General features: G+C 38.6%; 1 protein-coding gene across 2 annotated transcripts in view; it reads right to left on the minus strand.

Annotated features, from left to right (window-relative positions):
- The window catches only part of LOC131103421 (serine/threonine-protein kinase 32C-like), a 79,099-nt gene that overhangs the window by 46,776 nt on the left and 8,949 nt on the right, over positions 1 to 23,374 (minus strand). For both annotated transcript variants that reach the window (XM_058049712.1, XM_058049703.1), the window contains one exon: positions 3,932 to 3,987. Coding sequence is in view for 1 of the 2 variants with exons in the window: in XM_058049703.1 (XP_057905686.1) it covers positions 3,932 to 3,987 (56 nt within the window). In the remaining variant the exon portion in view is untranslated. The remainder of the gene's footprint in view (positions 1 to 3,931; positions 3,988 to 23,374) is intronic.

Here is a 23,374-nt window from a genome sequence, read left to right on the forward strand (position 1 = left end):
TACGCAAACCAAGGCAAAGTTTTAACTCCAATGTATTTGTATCAACAGTATTTCTATTATGAAAATTGGATCAGTAACAACTGACTATCAGTAATAACTTGCAGGCGGCATTTAAGTCGCAAGTCACATCAAGAACATTTTCTTAGTCGATTAATCGGAAGTTTGTTGTTTCGATTAATCAAGTAATTGGTTCGGATCTATATGGACAAAATCATCTCTGTGGGGAGTTTGCATGTTCTCCCGGTATGCGTTTCCTCCCACATTCAAAAAACATATACAGTATGCTAGGTTAATTAGCGAATATAAATTGTCCATAGGTATGAATGTGAGTGTGAATGGTTGTTTGTCTATATGTGCCCTGTGATTGGCTAGCCACCAGTCCAGGGTGTACACAGCCTCTCGCCGGAAGTCAGCTGGGATAGGCTCCAGCAGTCCCCCACATCCCGAATAAGGATAAGTGATATAGAACATTCATTCATTCATTTTCTACCACTTATCCTCCCGAGCGTCGCAGGGGTGCTGGAGCCTATCCCAGTACACCCCGGACTGGTGGCCAGCCAATCACAGGGCACATATAGACAAACAACCATTCACACTCACATTCATACCTATGGACAATTTGGAGTCGCTAATTAACTTAGCACAGGGGTGGGCAAGCTACGGCCCGGGGGCCACATCCGGCCCGCCAAGTGTTTAAATATGGCCCGACTGTTCTTTCCAAAATATTTCATTTAAACTCAACATACAACCTGGCATCATGGCTTGAGACAACCTTTTGATGGTTGAAGTAGCTGTTTTATCAATTTCGTAATAATAATAATAATAATAATAATAATAATAATAATAATACATTCATTTTCTACCGCTTACCCTCACGAGGGTCGCGGGGGTGCTGGAGCCTATCCCAGCTGTTTTGGGGCGAGAGGCGGGGTACACCCTGGACTGGTCGTAATAATAATAATAATAATAATAATAATAATAATAATAATAATAATAATGATAATAATAATTCATTCATTTTCTACCATTTATCCTCCGAGTGTTGCGGGGGTGCTGAGCCTATCCCAGCTTCTTGGGGCGAGAGGCGGGGTACACCTGGACTGGTCGTAATAATAATAATAATAATAATAATAATAATAATAATAATAATAATAATAATAATAATAATAATAATAATAATAATAATAATAATAATAATAATAATAATAATAATAATAATAATTTTATAATGCACTTTACATCAAATAAATGATCTCAAAGTGCACGTATAGCAGACTGCATGACACTTTTATGTGTAAAATATGTGTAAAAATATATGTGTACAAATGGACTGTCACGTGTAAAATACTATATATTCGCCCCCCCCCCCCCCCCGTCAATTTTATTAAATCAATGCGGCCCGCGAGTCAAAAAGTTTGCCCACCCCTGACCTAGCATGTTTTTGGAATGTGGGAGGAAACCGGAGTACCCGGAGAAAACCCACGCATGCACGGGGAGAACATGCAAGGTCTACGCGCTAACCACTCGACCACCGTGCAGCCCGGTATAGAACATGGATGGAATAAAATAATGACTTTTTCCAAACAGTGAGTATAATATGACTATTTAAACAGTAACCTACCAAAAAAAAAAAAATTGTCAATTTCCTCAACCTCCTCCTGGGAATTAAAAGCCAATCCCCTCAGCCGGTCTTCTCTCCGTCTAATGATATAGCCGCCGGCATCACAAATCAGCCCCTGAGCCCAGGCTGTCCTCCCCAGCATGAAGCGGTCCAGTCCCCCAAAACCCACCGGCGACACTGAACCCGCCGACACCGATTTTCCCCGATTTACCCAACCATTGGACCACATAAAAGATCCTGCATATGTGGTAAAACCATCTGTGAGTCTCTATACGGTTTATTCCCGTCTGCATCATCGGGAAAATGACAGCAGCTTGCTGCAACAAAGAAATATCACATTAACATAACTTCTCATGGTAATGTATTCCACATTGGGAATGACTTTCCGCAACAGAGGGAGATATTTGTGAGCGTGTTTAGAGACTGAGCAAAACGAAATACATTTGCAAGGATGTGGAAAGATCAAAGGTCCGACAAATATTTACTGCAATATTACAGATTTACAACCAAGATAAACTACTCCAATCTCTTGAGCCCGATTGTGTCTCACACTCGCTAAATAAACACGTGGTGGCAAATACTGGATGGTACATTCATCCAATACGTCTTTTCATTGACGGCGAAAAGCAAACCGATACCGGTATCAACAGGAATGGTGCAATTCCTTTCCATTCAATTCCGATTCATCTAAGACACATGGGAGCTAAGTTGCGTTAGCCAGCATTGTGTCGTCTGTAAATAAACTCCAAACAGGTTTGCTGGCATGGATTGAAAAATAAATTAATATAAATTAATATATCTTTTGGGCGGCACGGTGGTCTAGTGGTTAGCGCGCAGACCTCACAGCAAGGAGACCACGGTTCAATTCCACCCTCGGGCATCTCTGTGTGGAGTTTGCATGTTCTCCCCATGCATGCGTGGGTTTTCTCCGGGTACTCCGGTTTCCTCCCACATTCCAAAAACATGCTAGGTTAATTGACGACTCCAAATTGTCCATAGGTATGAATGTGAGTGTGAATGGTTGTTTGTCTATATGTGCCCTGTGATTGGCTGGCGACCAGTCCAGGGTGTACCCCGCCTCTCGCCCAAAGTCAGCTGGGATAGGCTCCAGCAGTCCCCCACATCCCGAATAAGGATAAGTGATATAGAACATTCATTCATTCATTTTCTACCACTAATCCTCACGAGCGTCGCAAGGGTGCTGGAGCCTATCCCAGTACACCCCGGACTGGTGGCCAGCCAATCACAGGGCACATATAGACAAACAACCATTCACACTCACATTCATACCTATGGACAATTTGGAGTCGCTAATTAATTTAGCACAGGGGTGGGCAAACTACGGCCCGGGGGCCACATCCGGCCCGCCAAGTGTTTAAATATGGCCCGACTGTTCTTTCCAAAATATTTCATTTAAACTCAACATGGGATAGGCTCCAGCACCCCCCGCGACCCTCATGAGGAAAAGCGGTAGAAAATGAATGAATGAATGAATAATATATCTTTTAAGTAGGAAATCCAACAACATTTATGAATTAATTATCCAATTAATCTACAACTATATTGGTATTCCATTAATTCATCGATTAATTAATGATACAGTAAACCTCGGATATATCGGCTTCAATTGTTCCCACTGGTTTTGTCCGATATAAGCGAAATCCGTTATATGCGAATACCGGAAAATGTCCGTTTTACATGCGTAAATCGGATTTTATCCGTTATAAAAAGGCACTTCCTTGACTATGTTTCCAATGTACCTGGACTGGGCAATGAAAAGAGACGTAAGGTAATGAGAATTTAACTTTATTGGACTCTGAGCATTTTGCAAATTGTTAATTAAGCTAGGCCCTGTTACGCCCGTCAGGCCTACGTTATTTCCAATAGTGAGGTTAAGATCTCATTCACTGCTGTGCTAGTATTATTGACGTCACTCACTTTTATATTTGTCCTAAATCTGGAGCCAGGAGAAAGACAATAGCCATTGACATCAACAAGATTAGCATAACGATGCGGCCATCCGATATATGCCAGGGAAATTTCATGGAAATGCATTGGAACGGGACTGGAGATTTTGTCCGAAATAGGCGAAATCCGTTATAAAAAATCCGATATATGCAATGAATTTTTATTGGAAATGCATTACAGAAAAATCGGTTCTTTTTTATCTGTCCGTTGTGAGCGAATTTCCGATATATCCGAGTCCGATATATCCGAGGTTTACTGTAGTTACTTGCAGCCCTACATAAAAGCAAATAAAGAAGAGTCCACACACATACTGTTCAACTAAAAAACTTGAGGGTACGTTACCTTTCCGAAGCTCCCCTTCCCGATGGCACGCAGTATTTGAAAGTGGTCAAAGTTTACTGGAAAAAAAACACACAAAAAAAAACAATCGGTCATGATGATATGTCAAGTTTCACAGTACACACACAAAAATTGGACATTTAACTTCATAAATAATAACTGATAAGGTACCGGTACAGAAAGTTTTTCCACACTGTGAGTACTTTCTAACTAAAAGGGGATGGCAACTTTCCCACTCGTCTCTTGGAAACACTGGCAACGTGCATTCCCGAACCAATCTTTGAGGTGATTAACAAATTTTAAATCTATTTTCGGGTTTTTTTTTTTTTTTTTTTTTTAGCTATGGTTTTAAATGTTTGACCAGCTGATGAGCAGCCAACTTCAGTTTAATGTTTGTTGGCAATAAAATGCTCACTCAATATTGAACTCGAATAAAAATCTCGTTGAGAAGCTGATGCTTCTTCACTTATCACTTATCACCGGGTATCAGTAAGGTTACAGTCGTGTTCAGTGAGACACACAAGCACCAGACACGGTTGCCGAGACAACAGGCTATTATTGAAGGTTGGAATAACCTCACAACAGTGATACTAATCCAGGGGTGGGCAAACTTTTTGACTCGCGGGCCACATTGATATAACAAAATTTCCGGGGGGGGGGGGGGGGGGGGGGGGGGGGCAGACTATATATTTTACACGTAACAGTCCACCTGGTATTATTGTATCTGTAAAATTGTCATGCAATCTGCTATTATTATTTATTATTTTATATTTATATTTAAATATTTTACAAATAATAAAATATTATAATAATTAAAATAAAATTAAAATAATAATTAAAATAAAATTAAAATAAATTAAAATAAAATTAAAATAAAAATTATTATATTGGCGGCACGGCGGTCTGGTGGTTAGTGCGCAGACCTCACAGCTAGGAGACCACGGTTCGGTCCCCGCCCTCGGCCATCTCTGTGTGGAGTTTGCATGTTCTCCCCGTGCATGCGTGGGTTTTCTCCGGGTACTCCGGTTTCCTCCCACATTCCAAAAACATGCTAGGTTAATTAGCCACTCCAAATTGTCCATAGGTATGAATGTGAGTGTGAATGGTTGTTTGTCTATATGTGCCCTGTGATTGGCTGGCGACCAGTCCAGGGTGTACCCCGCCTCTCACCCGAAGACAGCTGGGATAGGCTCCAGCACCCCCCGCGACCCTCGTGAGGAAAAAGCGGTAGAAAATGAATGAATGAATTAATTATTATATTATTATGTAAAATACGCAAATATAACAATATTATTATATATAATTAATATAATAATTAGCATTAATATAATAAATATAATAATCATAATAGTTATAATAATAATATAATAATTATTATTTAAATTATTATTATTATTATGTGTATTTTGTGTCTCTTTTCAGGAGCACTTTGTAAACAACAGACCATGTCAAACAACAAAATTGATACAACCATCAAAAGGTTGGCTCAGGCCATGATGCCAGGTTGTATGTTGAGTTTAAATTAAATACTTTTGAAAGATTGGGCGGGCCGTATTCAAACACTTGGCGGGCCGGATGTGGCCCCCGGGCCGTAGTTTGCCCACCCCTGTACTAATCCCTAATAAAAAAAAAACAGGCTATTATTATCCCACGCCGAGCTAAAACTCACCCGACGTCACTTCATGTTTGGCCCCACTCGGCTTTTTTTTGCGGAAGGGTTACGGAGCCGCATGATGAAAGGACAGAGGGCATCCGTTCATAAAAGACAAAGTCAACAAACACGGAGAATCCCAGATGGAACATTCCACGCCGAAGAGTTTAATTACCTTCCGCGGCTCCCTTCAAAGTGTTTGTGGAAATTACCTTCCGTCAACACAGCACCGCTAATGGCGGTTGCAATTTGTGTCACTCAACGGTGAACCGGTAATCAAGCGAAGAAAACGAGCTGACGGGCGAGCGAGGCTGCAGACGCAAAAACAGTTCCGGGAGACGGTGTGCGGTCCCCTCGGGAAGCCATCCCGAATAAGTCGAAGAAAATACAACATGGCCTTTGACTGCAGAGTACAGACACGGTATTCCTCTTGGATTGGATATTATTCCAAACGTCAGCTGGAGGTTGGTGGTAAGCTGGTGGAAGGGAACATGAACTAATTGAATAAAATGCGTTGGATCATGTTCCGAAGGAGCCGGGACAATAATCTCTTGGATAGACAACATGACAACGTGAGGTGCTGAAAAGAAAACAAAACAGAACCTCGTGTTGCAAAGTCACTTTCCATAAACTACAATAGAAATTTGGAGAGAAAGTCATTAGCTGTTGTCAGGTTTCCCCGCAGCCGACAGACAGCGTAAGAGGATTTTTCATCCATCAAAGAGAACGTGAAGGAATAACATGTTCCCCTGTTGGGTTAGGAAGCTGCTGACACACCATGGTTAGATGCTGAGTGGGCTCCACGGGCTTCCACAGTGGGTGATTGGCTCCTGTGAAGGAGTTGATATTGGCACGAAGCCCGTGTCATGGGTTACGTAGGGATATTCTTTAATGTGTGGAGTGGACCTTAGTGTACTTGGAAAAAACTCAAAACTGGGCCTACATTAGTAAATAACTGAAGAAATTAATGTTATTTATTTTCATACAATTCAAATAAATTGGTAGCTCACAGTAAAACAGCAACATTAATTTATTTGGAGTCTCAATAAAGTTATTTCAATGGCCACGTTTACATGAGAAGTTTTTCTCTTTCCGAATGACCTTTCCGAAAGCAATGGTATACATGGAAAGGAATATTCCAATCGCTATAATCAACCAGAATAGTCAATGGGGCATGCCCAGTAAAGCGTAAACACCAACATCACGTGATACCGACTTCCTCCACTTTTTCTTTCACTTGTTGGAATAACTCCGTATTGCCAGTTTTTCCTTCGTCCAGTCTTGGAATTTAGTTTGAATCAAAAACAAACTTTCCTTAGCAGTCCAGTGCCGATTGCTCGCCTCCATTTTTTTTTAAATCGATGAACGTCTTAAGTTGCGTGTTACGTCATATCTCAGCATTCGCTGAAAGAACGAACCCGGGAACAGGAAAAAATAAAGTTCAATCTTGCTAATATTTTATAATTAAGCTCGGCACATGTTTTATATAGATATGTATTTTTTTTAAATAAAACTGGACTTGTGAATGGCGTATAGAAGGGTTTAGATTTAGATTTTGATACTACATGACTCCAACTCATTCAATACGAAAGACGTATTGATATATTTTTATAAACCCAAACACTGAAAAAAAACAAAAAATAAATACAAATTTAAAAATTTAAAAATTTAAAAATTTAAAAATTTAAAAATTTAAAAATTTAAAAATTTAAAAATTTAAAAATTTAAAAATTTAAAAATTTAAAAATTTAAAAATTTAAAAATTTAAAAATTTAAAAAATTAAAAATTTAAAAATTTAAAAATTTAAAAATTTAAAAATTTAAAAATTTAAAAATTTAAAAATTTAAAAATTTAAAAATTTTAAAATTTGTATTTATTTTTTTATTTTTTGTTTTTTTTCAGTGGTTGGGTTTATAAAAATATATCAATACGTCTTTCGTATTGAATGAGTTGGAGTCATGTAGTGTATTAATCACACGACAAGATGCGCACCGTATTTTATGCTAGCTGTTAATGATTTAAAAATGTTAAAATGTTAAAATGTTTTTAAATTTTTAAATTTTTAAATTTTTAAATTTTTAAATTTTTAAATTTTTAAATTTTTAAATTTTTAAATTTTTAAATTTTTAAATTTGTGTTTATTTTTTTGTTTTTTTTCAGTGTTTGGGTTTATAAAAATATATCAATACGTCTTTCGTATTGAATGAGTTGGAAATTAAAATTTTTAAATTTAAAAATTTAAAATTTTTTACATTTTAAAAAATTTTTAAATTTTTAAATTTTTAAATTTTTAAATTTTTAAATTTTTAAATTTTTAAATTTTTAAATAAAAATAAAAACAATTTAAAAATTAAAAAAAACAAAAAAAAAACACCTACTACACTCAACAATATTTTATAATTAAGTTTGGCACGTGTTTTATACATATATGTATTTTCTTTTTTAATAAAACCGGACTTGTGAATGGCGTATAGAAGGGTTTAGATTCTTTTCCACAGATGGCGCTAATGCACACCAAAGCTGCTTGCCAACCGCCAATAAACAACAGAAGAAGAAAAACACCACGAAGAAGAAGAACGCAGTCTGACAACTTTCCGATTGAGCGGATACAAAATACCTCAATTGGATTGGGGAAAGGAATATTCCACCCCTGGGAATCCCATTATATATTCATTGGGATTGGAACTTTTCTTTGGGAATGAGGTGTATACAAAGGTTACATTCTTTCCGTTTGAGCAAATAACCCGAATGGAATTGGAATATTTGGGTCCATGTAAACGTGGCTATTGTTCTTAATTGAGCACCAGTGGAGCATCATAGCTTCAAACTCAAAGACAGGTGACGGACGGTCTGACAAAAATAAATCAATGTACAGTAAACACTAATACTAATATATGTAACACTAATACCAATTAAAGTCAATGAACTATTTCCCTTCCAAAGACTTATTTATGTTTTTTTTCAACCCAACCGTTCTCTCCAACAGACGTATTTAAGTTTGTTATTTTTTCCGCTAGAGGCAAAAAGAGGTGATGATGCCTCCATAATAGAAGAGAGAACATTTTGTGCAGTTTTAAGATGGGGGAAAAAAAGGCCACAATTTGGCATTCTAGTGCATTTTATAAGAACTCGGCCTGCAAAATAGCTGGAATTGAACGAGTCAATCATTTAATAGATGCTTAGTGCTCATGGGACCATTTGAAGGTACAGTAAAATCCCTCATTTATCGCGGTTAGTTGGTTCCAGACACGACTGTAATAAGTGAATTTCTGTGAAGTTGGATTCCTTAGTCATAAATTGAATATTTTTTTGCCTGTTTTTAACATTATTAGAGCCCTCTAGACATGAAATAACACCCCTATAATGACCTTTACACTCATATTACCCAATAGACGTGATAATAAAAAATAATCCATTTAAGACATGCTTGTGTGTGTTGCTGTTAAGTTGTTTGAGCGCTGGGGGGGGGTGAGGGGCAGATAGGAAGTGATGTCGGGAGTTCAAAATTGAGGTTCAGCTTGCCGGGGGGGGTTTATGTTTTTATTAAGGATTTTTCTTAGGGATTATTATGCCTGGTGTGAGATAACTCAAGTCTAATAAAGCAATAAAATGCAATCCGATGAAAGGCCGAGACTCTAATGTAAAGTCGGGATGCTCATGTGTATAATTTCACCGAAACTAGCTTGGATTTGCTTAAAAAAAAAAAAGATGTCCGTCGTAGAAATGTAGTGCATATTGAGAACTGTAAATTAAATTGCTACCCACAACATCACATTGTCCCCCAGTTTCAACTGCTAAAAGAGAATCCATACACCAGGGGTGGGCAAACTTTTTGACTCGCGGGCCGCATTGATATAACAAAATTTCCGGGGGGGGGGGGGGGGGGGGCAGACTATATATTTTACACGTAACAGTCCACCTGGTATTATTGTATCTGTAAAATTGTCATGCAATCTGCTATTATTATTTATTATTTTATATTTAAATATTTTAAAAATAATAAAATATTATAATAATTAAAATAAAATTAAAATAATAATTAAAATAACATTAAAATAATAATTATTATATTATGTAAAATGTGCAAATATAACAATATTATTATATATAATTAATATAATAATTAGCATTAATATAATAAATATAATAATCATAATAGTTATAATAATAATATAATAATTATTATTAAAATTTTTATTATTATTATTATGTGTATTTTGTGTCTCTTTTCAGGAGCACTTTGTAAACAACAGACCATGTCAAACAACGAAATTGATACAACCATCAAAAGGTTGGCTCAGGCCATGATGCCAGGTTGTATGTTGAGTTTAAATTAAATACTTTTGAAAGATTGGGCGGGCCGTATTCAAACACTTGGCGGGCCGGATGTGGCCCCCGGGCCGTAGTTTGCCCACCCCTGCCATACACGATCAATAAAACGGACGAGGGATACAGTTGCACTGCCGGCTGGAATTGATGATTCCAGCTGAGCTCCGATGCCATCAAGGACTGTGAAGCCAGCATAGAACCATCCTAATGGGGGCAACCTGATACCTTGGATCAGAGTAGAGCTTCAAATATCCTGGTTTTATGACGTATCCTTATCACATCATTCATATCTGACAATGTTTTGCAGAAACAGGGACGTCTTAATTCTTTCTGCAAAATGCGATCATAAAAAAATACCAATCAATATGCTACCGTGCGTGGTTTAGCTAACCAAACAAAGTTGTATGAAGAGTCAAGTACATGTAATACAATTAAGCTGATCCTAGCTTAGCCAAACTCAATATGTAGCTGGCAATATGAGTGTTTGCTGGGCAAAAAAACATTTTTCATAAGCCGGGTTTAACTAATTGTAGTGATTAGCACTACAAATATTTCGGAAAAAAACGCACTGCATATCAAATATTTTTAATACAGTGGAACCTTGGTTAGCGTCATTTACAGCTGCAACAATTAATCACAACAATGACAATCAACTAATCCAATTAATCACCAACTATTTTGCTATTCATATTAAAAAAAAATTAATGTAATGAGAAATATCATGGCTCAGGTGGTAGATTGTTTGTTTCCTAACCTGAAGGTTAAGGGTTCGATCCACCTTTCTCCTGTGATCACATTGACGTATCCTTGAGCAAGACACTAAACCCCTCCATTGATGCTGCCTCTATAAGGGTATTTTTGGGATGTATCAAAATATGACAAAATAATTAAATTCAGTGGAGTTTTGTATAAAAAGCTACAAACCTTAACCCATGAAATTAAATACACTTGTTTGATATTGTCTCCAATGTCCCTCTGATGTACTCGTTCCTGATCCTATCCATCCTGGTCACTCCCAATGTGAACCTCAGCATCCTCATCTCTGCTACCTCCCATTCTGCTTTTCCTCAGTGGCACAGTCTCTAGACCAGCGGTCTCAAACACGCGGCCCGCGGGCCAAATGTGGCCCGCAGGACACGATTTTGAGGCCCCCGCCTTGATATGAAAGTTTAATGTTAAAGTTTGATATGGATGCTGTATGGTATCATGTACCCAGAAAAAAATTATTACATTTGATTCATGTTCATGTTAAAGGTTAAATAACTGTTAATAGTTATCCTCCCTATCCGTGTGGAAGTGGTAAGTTTTTGGCTATTTAAGTTTAAAGGAAATAACTTGAAGGCTACCGTTTAGGTCGCTAGCTCTCCAGTTTGCGAGTTAGCATGCGTCTCAAGACCCTGCAGTTGCGCAATATGTTGTAAATAAAAAGAGTATAAATGTGACTATAGTCGTGTTTTGTCATGTCTACAGGGCTCTAATAATGCTTTGTTCATTTTAATATGAAAAAATAATTTGTCTATCCATCAACTATATGTGGTTTCTTAAGTTTTTATTATTTGCCATTTTATTATTATTATTATATTTATTTATTTATTACTGATTGATTGATTTTCTTTATTCTTGATTTGTTTATTTATTTTTCATCTTATTTTGTGTAGAAAAATAAAAAGTAAGATATTTGAGAACAGTGGAATGTTTTATCAGAGCTTTTATTGTAGAAAATCGGAACCAAAGCAAAGTTTATTAATTTTTCAGTTTTTAATAAATGCGTTTTTTGGGTTTTTTTTTTTGAAAACCTGATGCGGCCCAGCCTCACCCAGACCCTAGCTCCAGTGGCCCCCAGGTAAATTGAGTTTGAGACCCCTGGTCTAAGCAATTCCTGGATTCATCGAAACAACAATGTTTTTAAAAAAAAGCATAAGAAATATTTTTAATATGTAAAAGAGGCTAACAAAACTTCAATTCTGAGCTGCTGTGCATCGTGAGTAAGCCATCTTGTCACTGAGATGCAAACTGTACGGACAATCCCTGAGGACTGTGATCAAAATCCCTTCTGGCTTCGATCCCTTCCTTCCTTCCTTCCTTGTCTGCCTTCCGAGAATACTCCTGCGATGCGCTATGCCGCCTTCCTCGACACTATCTTATCTGCCTGCATATGATGCACTTCTTAAATGCTGTTGACAGCTCTTCCATTTGCATACACCGGGCGTACACGAGTACACTATGCAGCAAACTTGGCAGCAATGCCAGCAGAAAAATACAGCTGGAGAAGAATTAAGCAACCAGGCAAGTTTTCTATGTATTTTTGAATAAAACCCCACATTATTAAGTGGAAAAACCTGCAAGTCAGGAAGGGAGGTTCATGTCAACTGACTGATCTACGAAGTGACGTTTACGCCATCGAACTAACAAACTAGTCGATGGCACATCTGGCTTCGATCTTAACCGATTACTTGATTGATCAAACAATAAGCTTTAGATCAGGGGTCTCAAACCCAATTTACCTGGGGGCCACTGGAGCTAGGGTCTGGGCAAGGCTGGGTCACATCAGGTTTTCCAAAAAAAACAACACATTTATTAAAAACAGAAAAATATACAAACTTTTTTCAGTGTTTTGGTTCCGATTTTCTATAAGAAAAGCTCTTATAAAACATTCCACTGTTCTCAAATATCTTAATTTTTATTTTTCTGTACAAAATAAGATGAAAAATAAATAAACAAATCAAGAATAAAGAAAATCAATCAATCAGTAATAAATAAATAAATATAATAATAATAATAAAACGGCAAATAATAAAAACTTAAGAAACCACATATAGTTGGTGGGCAGACAAATGATTTTTTTTCATATTAAAATGAACAAAGCATTATTAGAGCCCTGTAGACATGACAAAACACGACTATAGTCACATTTATACTCTTTATATTTACAACATATTGCGCAACTGCAGGGTCTTGAGACACATGCTAACTCGCAAACTAGAGCGCTAGCGACCTAAACGGTAGCCTTCAGGTAATTTCCTTTAAAATTAAATAGCCTAAAACTTACCACTTCCACACGGATAGGGAGGATAACTATTAACAGTTAACCTTTAACATGAACATGAATCAAACGTGATAATTTTTTCTGGGTACATGATACCATACAGCATCCATATCAAACTAAACAAATTTAACTTTCAGATCAAGGCGGGCGCCTCAAACTCGTGTCCTGCGGGCCACATTTGGCCCGCGGGCCGCATGTTTGAGACCCCTGCTTTAGATCATTCATTTTCGACCGCTTTTTCCTAACAAGGGATGCGGGGGTGCTGGAGCCTATCCCGGAGAAAACGCACGCATGCACGGGGAGAACATGCAAACTCCACACAGAGATGGCCGAGGGTGGAATTGAACCCTAGTCTCCTAGCTGTGAGGTCTGCGCGCGAACCACTCGACCACCGTGCCGCCTTTAGATTAATCTAATGAAGAAAATAATTAGTTTCAGCTGTACATTTAACATCAAGTGAAAATCTAATACACTTCCCTGTGACACAAGTGTCATTAACCGCTTATCGAGTAGATGTTCGTATGATATTTACTCACAGATTTACTCTTACGCCATCAACTTAAGTGGAACGTGTCTGCCGACACTGAAAACTACCTTTGATGATTCCATTTACTTAAATCACTATCATCACTGAGCAGCCATCATCCTCATCCACTCACATTCTCATCCACACTCCAACGGTGCTTCGGGGCGCTCTAAACAGAGCCTATAAATATTCATCGGCACTACACAGCTCATTATGGCGAGGGGCGCAACAGTTTCAACAATGGTTCTCCAGTGATAATGAACGAGGAGGTGCACTTCAGGGGTGTATCGCAGAAACACTGCACTCGTTTCTAGTGGGAAGTCAACCGACCTCTAATGGCAAAATGCCGTGCAGTTAGACTATTAGACATTTTTAACAATAAAAAGCAAACTAGCTTTCTAAAAAAATATAGCTTTCAATATTTTCTGAACGTTTTCCAGTCAATAATATGTACAGTAGATCTCCACTTTTCCTGGGAGTTACAGTCTGCGGCCACAAGTGACCTGTAAAAAATGCCACTAATTCATATTCATATGCCCATATAAGCATGAATAAACATACTGAATCTGCACTCTAAGCATCATGGGAACTGTAGTTCATTTAGCATAACTAAACCGAATCTACTGCATTCTGCAATCTATTTTACATGCGGCTTTAGTAGGGATGTCCTGATCCACATCTGGCACTTCCCATAGCAGGAGTCAGGCGTCAACTAGCTTTGAGGCGAATTACGGCACCTACCATGTTGGTGCATAGCCCTTTGTTATAAACGTGATATGGCAACTGGATCCGCCCGATCTCGTGACGGTAGCCGATATTATCCCATCTTCAAAAATACATCGGATGTGCTATATATATATCACTATATTGACACTTACTATGGTACCCATTATGGCATTGGATGCTCATATCACCTCCTACTTCGGTACAGGACAAAAAATAAAAAATGTAAAAAAAAATTAAAAACTACAAAAAAATTTATAAAAATTCATAAAATAAATTGATGAATAAAATAAATTTGCTAAATACAAGGATGAAGAGTCTTGAACCAGTCATGATGTGCTATATATATCACTATATTGACACTTACTATGGTACCCATTATGTCATTGGATGGTCATATCACCTCCTACTTTGGTACAGGACAAAAAATAAAAAAATGTAAAAAAAAAATTAAAAACTAAAAAAAAAAGTAATAAAAATGAATAAAATAAATTAATAAATAAAATAAATTTGCTAAATACAAGGATGAACAGTCTTGAACCAGTTGTGATGTGCTATATATATCACTATATTGACACTTACTATGGTACACATTATGGCATTGGATGCTCATATCACCTCCTACTTTGGTACAAAATTTTAAAATAAAAAAAAAAAAAAAAACAAAAAAAAAAAACCTTAAACTGTATTATGGAAAGCAGGAAGTGAACAAATGTAACAGTTACTGATTGTAAAAGTACCAGATGGAGGGGTAGGATTTAATAAGCTTTGGTTCTTCCTACTCCTTTTGGACATGTGGAACTGGGAACTGATTATGGGATGCACTCAATTGGAATCTGATGCATGTTCAAATTAAATAAAACCATTACCATTACCAAGACTCATTCAAAGGATGATATGTAGTATTCTACTCAGGTCACTAGGTGTCAATCATGTTACTGAAATGTTGGGTGAAACACACAAGCACCAGACATCGCTGGAACAACAGGTTTTTATTGCAGGTTTCTCACATCACGCACAATAGTCCCCAACCTGGGCTACCGTTGCATCTGTAACCGATGGTAAGCTAAAACTCGACTCTGAACCGTGCCACCAGAACACATTTATAGCAGCGTATATAATTAAGGAATCCTACTTATTAGAAATGGTTGGTCTGGAACCAACTTAAAGCAACAAACACAGGAATACTGGACAGTACATAATGTCAAGTAGTGATCTTGAGCAGTACTTGTGAGTAACAGGATTCTAATTGTGTTGAGAGCACTGCAAGCAGGAGGCCAGGACTCTGAGAATGAAATTGAACATCTTCACTCAGACGTCACCGCAGGGGTCTGTATTACGCTTTGTGAGAAGACAAAGAGGAAATAAAGTGAGCACACTTCAGAGGAAAATGCTGAACCGTAGGAAGAGATGCTACTTTGGTGTAGCACGCAGTCACAAAGACGCATCATCTGGACCGTGTGAGAACACCAAACCATGGCAATGTGTTCAGTGTTTCTTACTGTGCGTGTTAAGATGCAGCTCGGTCACACTCTCGCACAGTTCCTACATTTTGTTGCCGAGATTCATAGACCGTGTGTCAACACCAAGACATTGTGGATTCACTGTGGTTTAGCTCATACTTTTATAAAGGGGAAGTATTCTGCAGGCCTGGAGATAAAACTGCTTATATGTACTATTATTATACCCGAGCTGAGACAGATGGTTTGCAATGTCAATGTCAGGGTAGGTTACTCCTGCAGTATGACATCTAATTACGAAGATGCTAAGCCATACAGTAGAGACTCCACAGAGGTCATCTTTCCCAACTTATCAAACAGCCATGGTGAACACATCGTCACCGTATCAGCTGATGCTGAGGAAATTTTCGAACATTCCTCCCACACACACACTCTACGTCGACAAAACTTTTTTCCATCGAGGGCCTCACACACACACACAAAAAAAAAGTGCATCAAATCATCCAATGATGGCAGCAAAACTGCTTCCACCAGCATTCTTGGCTTTGGTTTGACCATCAAACTTGCGTCCGGAATACATCCAGCTTGTCCATGTGGGTATCTGCCAATTTTTTGTTGGGCATTTCACAAACAGGGGCATCTTTCTTGTTCGGCAACTACTCAATTTCTCCATAATAATGTAAAATTAGCTTCACCGTGGACACTGACACTGGTGTTCCAACTGTTTGCTGTTGACTCTTAGTGGTTCCTCGGTTGTTGATGAACACCCTAACCACTTTCCTTTTGTCTTCTTCCAGACCTTGGCAAAGTGGTGAAGTGGTGCAAATAATAATTTGTAGTTGCATACAATTGTTTGAACCGATGAGCTTTCCTAATCTGTCAAAATATACGATTCTTCTTAGATCTTCACTAAGGTCCTACTGTTCTAGTATTGGAGTATTGAACGATCCAATGAATGAAAAAAAAAAACAACACTACTGATAAGTTAGTAGGGCTTGGTCTTGTCAAATTAGAACATGGGTCTCAAACTCGCGGCCCGCGGGCCAAATGCGGCCCGCAGGATGCTAGTTTGAGGCCCCCGCCTTCATACAGTAAACCTCGGATATATCAGATTCAATTGTTCCCACTGGTTTTGTCCGATATAAGCGAAATCCGTTATATGCGTATACCGGAAAATGTCCGTTTTACACATATATCGGATTTATATCCGGTATATGCGTAAATCGGATTTTATCCGTTATAAAAAGGCACTTCCTTGACTATGTTTCCAATGTACCTGGACGCGCAGGCAACGCTGCAAACGCTGCAAATGACGTCGTATAGCGGCCTGTCACGATTCGGCGAATCGGAGCGCCACGATGCGGCCATCCGATATATGCGAGGGGAATTTAATGGAAATGCATTGGAACGGGACTGGAGATTTTGTCCGAAATAGGCGAAATCCGTTATAAAAAATCCGATATATGCAATGAATTTTTATTGGAAATGCATTACAGAAAAATCGGTTCTTTTTTATCTGTCCGTTGTGAGCGAATTTCCGATATATCCGAGTCCGATATATCCGAGGTTTACTGTAGTTGCATACAATTGTTTGAACCGATGATCTTCTAATCTAATCCAAAATACTTTCCTAATCTGTCAAAATATACGATTCTTCTTGGATCTTCACTAAGGTCCTACTGTTCTAGTATTGGAGTATTGGATGATCCAATGAATTCTGTTTAAAAAAAAAACAGCACTACTGATAAGTTAGTAGGGCTTGGTCTTGTCAAATTAGAACATGGGTCTCAAACTCGCGGCCCGTGGGCCAAATGCGGCCCGCAGGATGCTAGTTTGAGGGCCCCGCCTTAATAGTTTGATATGGATGCCGTATGGTTTCATGAACCCAGAAATAACAGCTTAAAGCTGCGTGCACACCGGACACAATTGACGCGATTTTGCCCCGCCCATTTTCTCTCATCATCCATGACTGAGATCAAAACACGGAAAACCTGATGCGGTCCAGCCTCACCCAGACCATAGCTCCAGTGGCCCCCAAGTAAATTGACTTTGAATTTTCCCTGAATTAGAACATTGAGCTATATATCTGTATGAGAAAATACATAAATGCATTCAAAAGTGTGCAACCAGTTCTTGGACATGGTCCATACAGCAACTGAATCTGTACTATGATCTTTGTCTTCATTAAAAAGTCATTGCAATGTGTCTTCTGCCCGAAAAGCGACCAAGGTCCATTGTTAAAATGCCGTGATCTGTTGCCTATTCACAGAGAGATACATTAAGGATCTATTTAGAGTACGGTGGGAGGAGGTGGGAGGAAATGCAGGAGAATGCAATTGTGAGGAATTGCCACAGAGATCTTTGAAGAGGAAAGCAAAGGACTATTCTTAAAATAATAGAATGTTATGCATACCAAAGTGGACTATTTTTGGAAAAGGTGTACAGTATGTTTCTGGGCTGAACCGTTCAATTTCCGACTTAAGACATCGTGGTAACACCTGTGGAGTAGAGTTCAGGCCGATGACACAATGACTAAATAATAACAACCTCTATTTGAGGAAATATTTCTCAAGAAAACAATGGTTGCATGTATTGTGTGTAAGAGCTACACCAAAGCTGCTTGCCAACCGCCAATAAACAACAGAAGAAGAAAAACACCAGGAAGAAGAACGCAGTCTGACAACTTTCCGATTGAGCGGGTACAAGATACCTCAATCGGATTGGGGAAAGGAATATTCCACCCCTGGGAATCCCATTATATATTCATTCGGATTGGCACTTTTCTTTGGGAATGAGGTGTATACAAAGGTTACATTCTTTCCGTTTGAGCAAATAACCCGAATGGAATTGGAATATTTGGGTCCATGTAGACGTGACACTGGAGAAGAGATGGGAAGGGATGTTTCATATCGAAGCCTCCCACCGGGAACTATCCGTGGACTACATTGTTTCTGTATTGTTGTGGCACATTTTTGGTTATTTTCTGTTGTTTTTTTTTATGTTGTGTGCCAAGTAAGTATGGGACTGTGAATGTAAGATAACATCGGGTCAAAATATCACGGTTTCAAGGTAGTACAATACCAAATGTGTATCTGCGACTGTGACTTGTGTAATCCTACCTTCACCCACGGTCATGACCTCTAGGCAGGGACTGAAAGGACACGATTGCGGTTACAAGTGACCTAAATTCGTTTTCTCCGTATGGTGTCAGGGTCTCTCCCTTAGAGTCATCCGGACGAGAATCTGAGTAGAACTGCTGCTCTTTTGTTTTGAGAGAACCCAGATGAGGTCTTGGGCATCTGTCTCGGCTGCCTATGGGATGTCTGACCAGGCGAGAGAGGGTGTTCAGGCCACGCCAAGAGTAGAAGGCCTCTGGAAAGACCCAGGAAATGTTGGAGAGACTGTGAGAGTGTCTTTCATATGGGAGAGCCAGACCAAAGAAAAAACAACCAGTGGAACCCCCGCAGATGAAATTCAGCAAAAAGTTCAAAAAGATCGCAGTACGTAAATGCACATTTTTCCAGTTGTTATAGTCTACGAATCATAAAATAAGGGGTTTTCATGCCAAATTTCAAGGCTGCCTCAACAGTCCTCACCAGTCTTGTATCAGTAGCAATCACAAGAAACGTGTTGTGGCCAATTTTTGTGTGTTTTCATAATCAACACAACACAAAATCAGTGATTGTTATTATTGTTGTGCATCCATGGGCTGTGTTTTCATGAGTCTGGTTGTCGAGCCTCCTCGATGTGACATCCCAGTCCAGAAAACGTTATTTGTTGTTGGATGACAGCAGTATGACAAAAATAAGTGAGTACTTTTTAGTTATTGTTTTTTGTTTTTTTTTTTATCATGAGCACTTTAAAAACAGCTGTATAAACAACCTATTAGCATCAAGTATGACTGCAACGAGGTGGCCTTCTTCTGATCCCACACAGTCTCTGGATCCAAGCATAGGTACATCACAATGTGGTCTGGCCCAGATACATATAACACGTGTTAGTCCTCACAGGTATTGGGGACAAGCACCAAAAATACATGCTCAAGCTCACATGATGTATCAATCCTAATTCTATTTTATTTCCCACTATTTCAACATGTTTTTAATCAGGATTTGAATTCGCAATTTATGGTATGTTTGTTTGCATAAAAGCACTCTCAGAATGATGCAATCTTTTTGTTATTAAGTCGCATTTTGGTGTTCTGAATTATGTTAAGAGTGAGCTGTACACTTGACATGGAGGACGGAATCCCTCGTATGAAGGAATAGGGAAGTACAGTAAACCTCGGATATATCGGATATATCGGATATATCGGAAATTCGCTCACAACGGACAAATAAAAAAGAACCAATTTTTCTGTAATGCATTTCCAATAAAAATTCATTGCATATATCGGATTTTTTATAACGGATTTCGCCTATTTCGGACAAAATCTCCAGTCCCGTTCCAATGCATTTCCATTAAATTTCCCTCGCATATATCGGATGGCCGCATCGTGGCGCTCCGATTTGCCGAATCGTGACAGGCCGCTATACGACGTCATTTGCAGCGTTTGCAGCGTTGCCTGCGCGTCCAGGTACATTGGAAACATAGTCAAGGAAGTGCCTTTTTATAACGGATAAAATCCCATTTACGCATATACCGGATATAAATCCGATATATGCGTAAAAACGGACATTTTCCGGTATACGCATACAACGGATTTCGCTTATATCGGACAAAACCAGTGGGAACAATTGAATCCGATATATCCGAGGTTTACTGTATGAAGGCGGGGGCCTCAAACTAGCATCCTGCGGGCCGCATTTGGCCCGCGGGCCGCGAGTTTGAGACCCATGTTCTAATTTGACAAGACCAAGCCTTACTAACTTATCAGTAGTGGTGGTTTTTTTTTACATCTTTTTATTATCTTTTAATTACAGAATTTTTATAACGGATAAAATCCGATTTACGCATATACCGGATATAAATCCGATATATGCGTAAAACGGACATTTTCCGGTATACGCATAGTATAACGGATTTCGCTTATATCGGACAAAACCAGTGGGAACAATTGAATCCGATATATCCGAGGTTTATTGTACTTCAATAGGAAGAGCAGTACAGATGAGTAACTTTAAACAGAAAACTGCGTTAAATTAAAGATTTTTACTTGTGTATCCTTGCTCCGAATTAAAATCCATGGGATACCAAAATACGGTTAGGATAGAGACAGATGTGATTCGTGACTTGCAGCACGCAAACATGGGTCTTGCAGCAAGCGTGTTATTGCATTTTGTGTAGAAGTGCCCTCTAATTTCCTTTCTTAACCCAATTTTACTCAATAATCTTGTTTCTGCACGCATGTAAACTCATTGACCAAAACCAACCCTTGGGCAAGGTCAACACAAGTGAGCAGAAATGTAAGGAACAAAGATGGTGGAATCGGAGTCTCTGTCTTGTCCTTGGACAGCCATGATCAAACGGCATGATGAAATATTATTACTCGTGAAGAGGTTTTCATATTTTTATACCAGTGATTCTTAACTGATGGGTTGTGACCCAAAAGTGGGTTTGCGAGCTTTTTGCCACTTTGAAGTCTTTATAAATAATAATGGCGTGAACCGTTGTCCACAAATGCATTTGCCACGGGGTACGTGCCACGTTTGTGCCGCTTTGTCATCTGTCTGACACACAGTTGCAGATATCCGCTGGAGAAGTGTGCATTATAAAGAGAGAAACGCCGTCTCGCTGCCGGAGCTCATGTTGTATTACAAAACAGTTGATTTAAATATAAGATATTTGAGAAGTTCACTGAGGTTTGATGGTGGCTCCGGAAACCGAACCAGTTGGCAACCACTGCTTTGTACAGCCTTTTTAGCCTATATTTGCAATTATTGACTGAATAATCAATTAATCATCAAGTCAATGACTTATTGTTGCAGGTCTTATTATATATAAGGATACAAAAACTCTACAGAAACGTAACTGGATTGAAAGTAGCTATCTGTGCCTTAGTTTGGTGCTGAATTAACGCAGATTATTAGTCCAAAAAATAATTAAAGACAGACAAGTCATATTCTGGTCGCTCGGCATCGCAAATGGCACAAACCATTGATGAGCTAATGCATCACATTACCGATGTAATAGAATGGGAAAAATTATCTTCCCATTCCCTGTGGAAGTGGTACATTTTTGGCTTTTTACTTTGTCCTGCTGCCCAAGTCTGTTTGAAGCTTTTTCTTTAGTTTAGAAAAAAATGTGATCACGAGCATGCTATGCTATGTGTCATGTCCCTGAAGTGATTCAGTAGCCTTTGCATTAGCAATGTGGTGTAAAAAAAAAAAAAAAAAAAAAAAAAAAGAATAATAGGAGCATTTGTTTTATGTCTACAGGGCTCTAATAATAATTAAAAATGTATTTAGAAAGTCATAAACAGGTTTTCTATGCTCTAAATACTGAATTCAGTAATTGCGGTGGGGTCTAGAACCAACTAAGGGACGACTGTAATGCAGGATGTGGCCCCCGGGCCTTAGTTTGCACACCCCTGATTTAGCCGGTACAAAAAGCCAGCAAGGCTGGGATTATCCTCAGCTAACTGAGCGAGCTGTGAAAAGACAAACAACGCGGCCAACCCGACTATGTATAAAGAATAATTGGTTTCTGAGGGCAATGCTGTTAAATTGAATGTTAGAGGTTGTCTCACTTTAATACACAGAAGCCGACACACACAACTACACACATGTACACACTCACACACAAACATGATTGCGTATCCATAAGTACACACACTATAATATGAATAGCATTACTGGCTCAATTTAGTAATTGTAGTGTATTTGCATCCTCATTCCAGTACAAATGTACTTATAGGTTACCCTTTAGGAATAAGCAAGAATGGCCTTTGGTTTCTGTTTCACATGAATCTAGTGCTGTAATTGCAGCTTTGGGACTGGAGTTGAGGATAGCCTGGAGGAAGTCGTATATCTCTGGAAAAGAAAAAAGTCCCCTCAGCAGCCCGGTGGACAGGTATCAATTGTGTACTGCAATGGCCGACGTTTGTTCTCGTTAGTGGGCAGGTGAAAGATGAAAGCTAGCAGATAGAAGAGAATCCATAAGGGCATTTTACTGACCAACCCTTCTTAATTTACGAGCCCTTGAAACTGATAAAACTGATATTACCAAGTCATAAACCGCTTTAAATAAAAGGTGGAAAAATATAATAAAAAATGAAATAAATAAATAAAAAATAAATAAAATAAATAAAATAAATAAAATAAATAAAATAAATAAAATAAATAAAATAAATAAAATAAATTAAAAAAAAATATATATGAATGCAATATATGAATATGAATACAATGAATGCTGTTAAAAAAAACCCAGCACTACTGATAAGTTAGTAGGGCTTGGTCTTGTCAAATTAGAACAGGGGTCTCAAACTCGCGGCCCGTGGGCCAAATGCGGCCCGCAGGATGCTAGTTTGAGGCCCCCGCCTTCATACAGTAAACCTCGGATATATCGGATTCAATTGTTCCCACTGGTTTTGTCCGATATAAGCGAAATCCGTTATATGCGTATACCGGAAAATGTCCGTTTTACGCATATATCGGATTTTATCCGTTATAAAAAGGCACTTCCTTGACTATGTTTCCAATGTACCTGGACGCGCAGGCAACGCTGCAAACGCTGCAAATGACGTCGTATAGCGGCCTGTCACGATTCGGC

Source organism: Doryrhamphus excisus, chromosome 2 (genome assembly GCF_030265055.1).
Source record: "Doryrhamphus excisus isolate RoL2022-K1 chromosome 2, RoL_Dexc_1.0, whole genome shotgun sequence".
NCBI lineage: Eukaryota > Metazoa > Chordata > Actinopteri > Syngnathiformes > Syngnathidae > Doryrhamphus > Doryrhamphus excisus.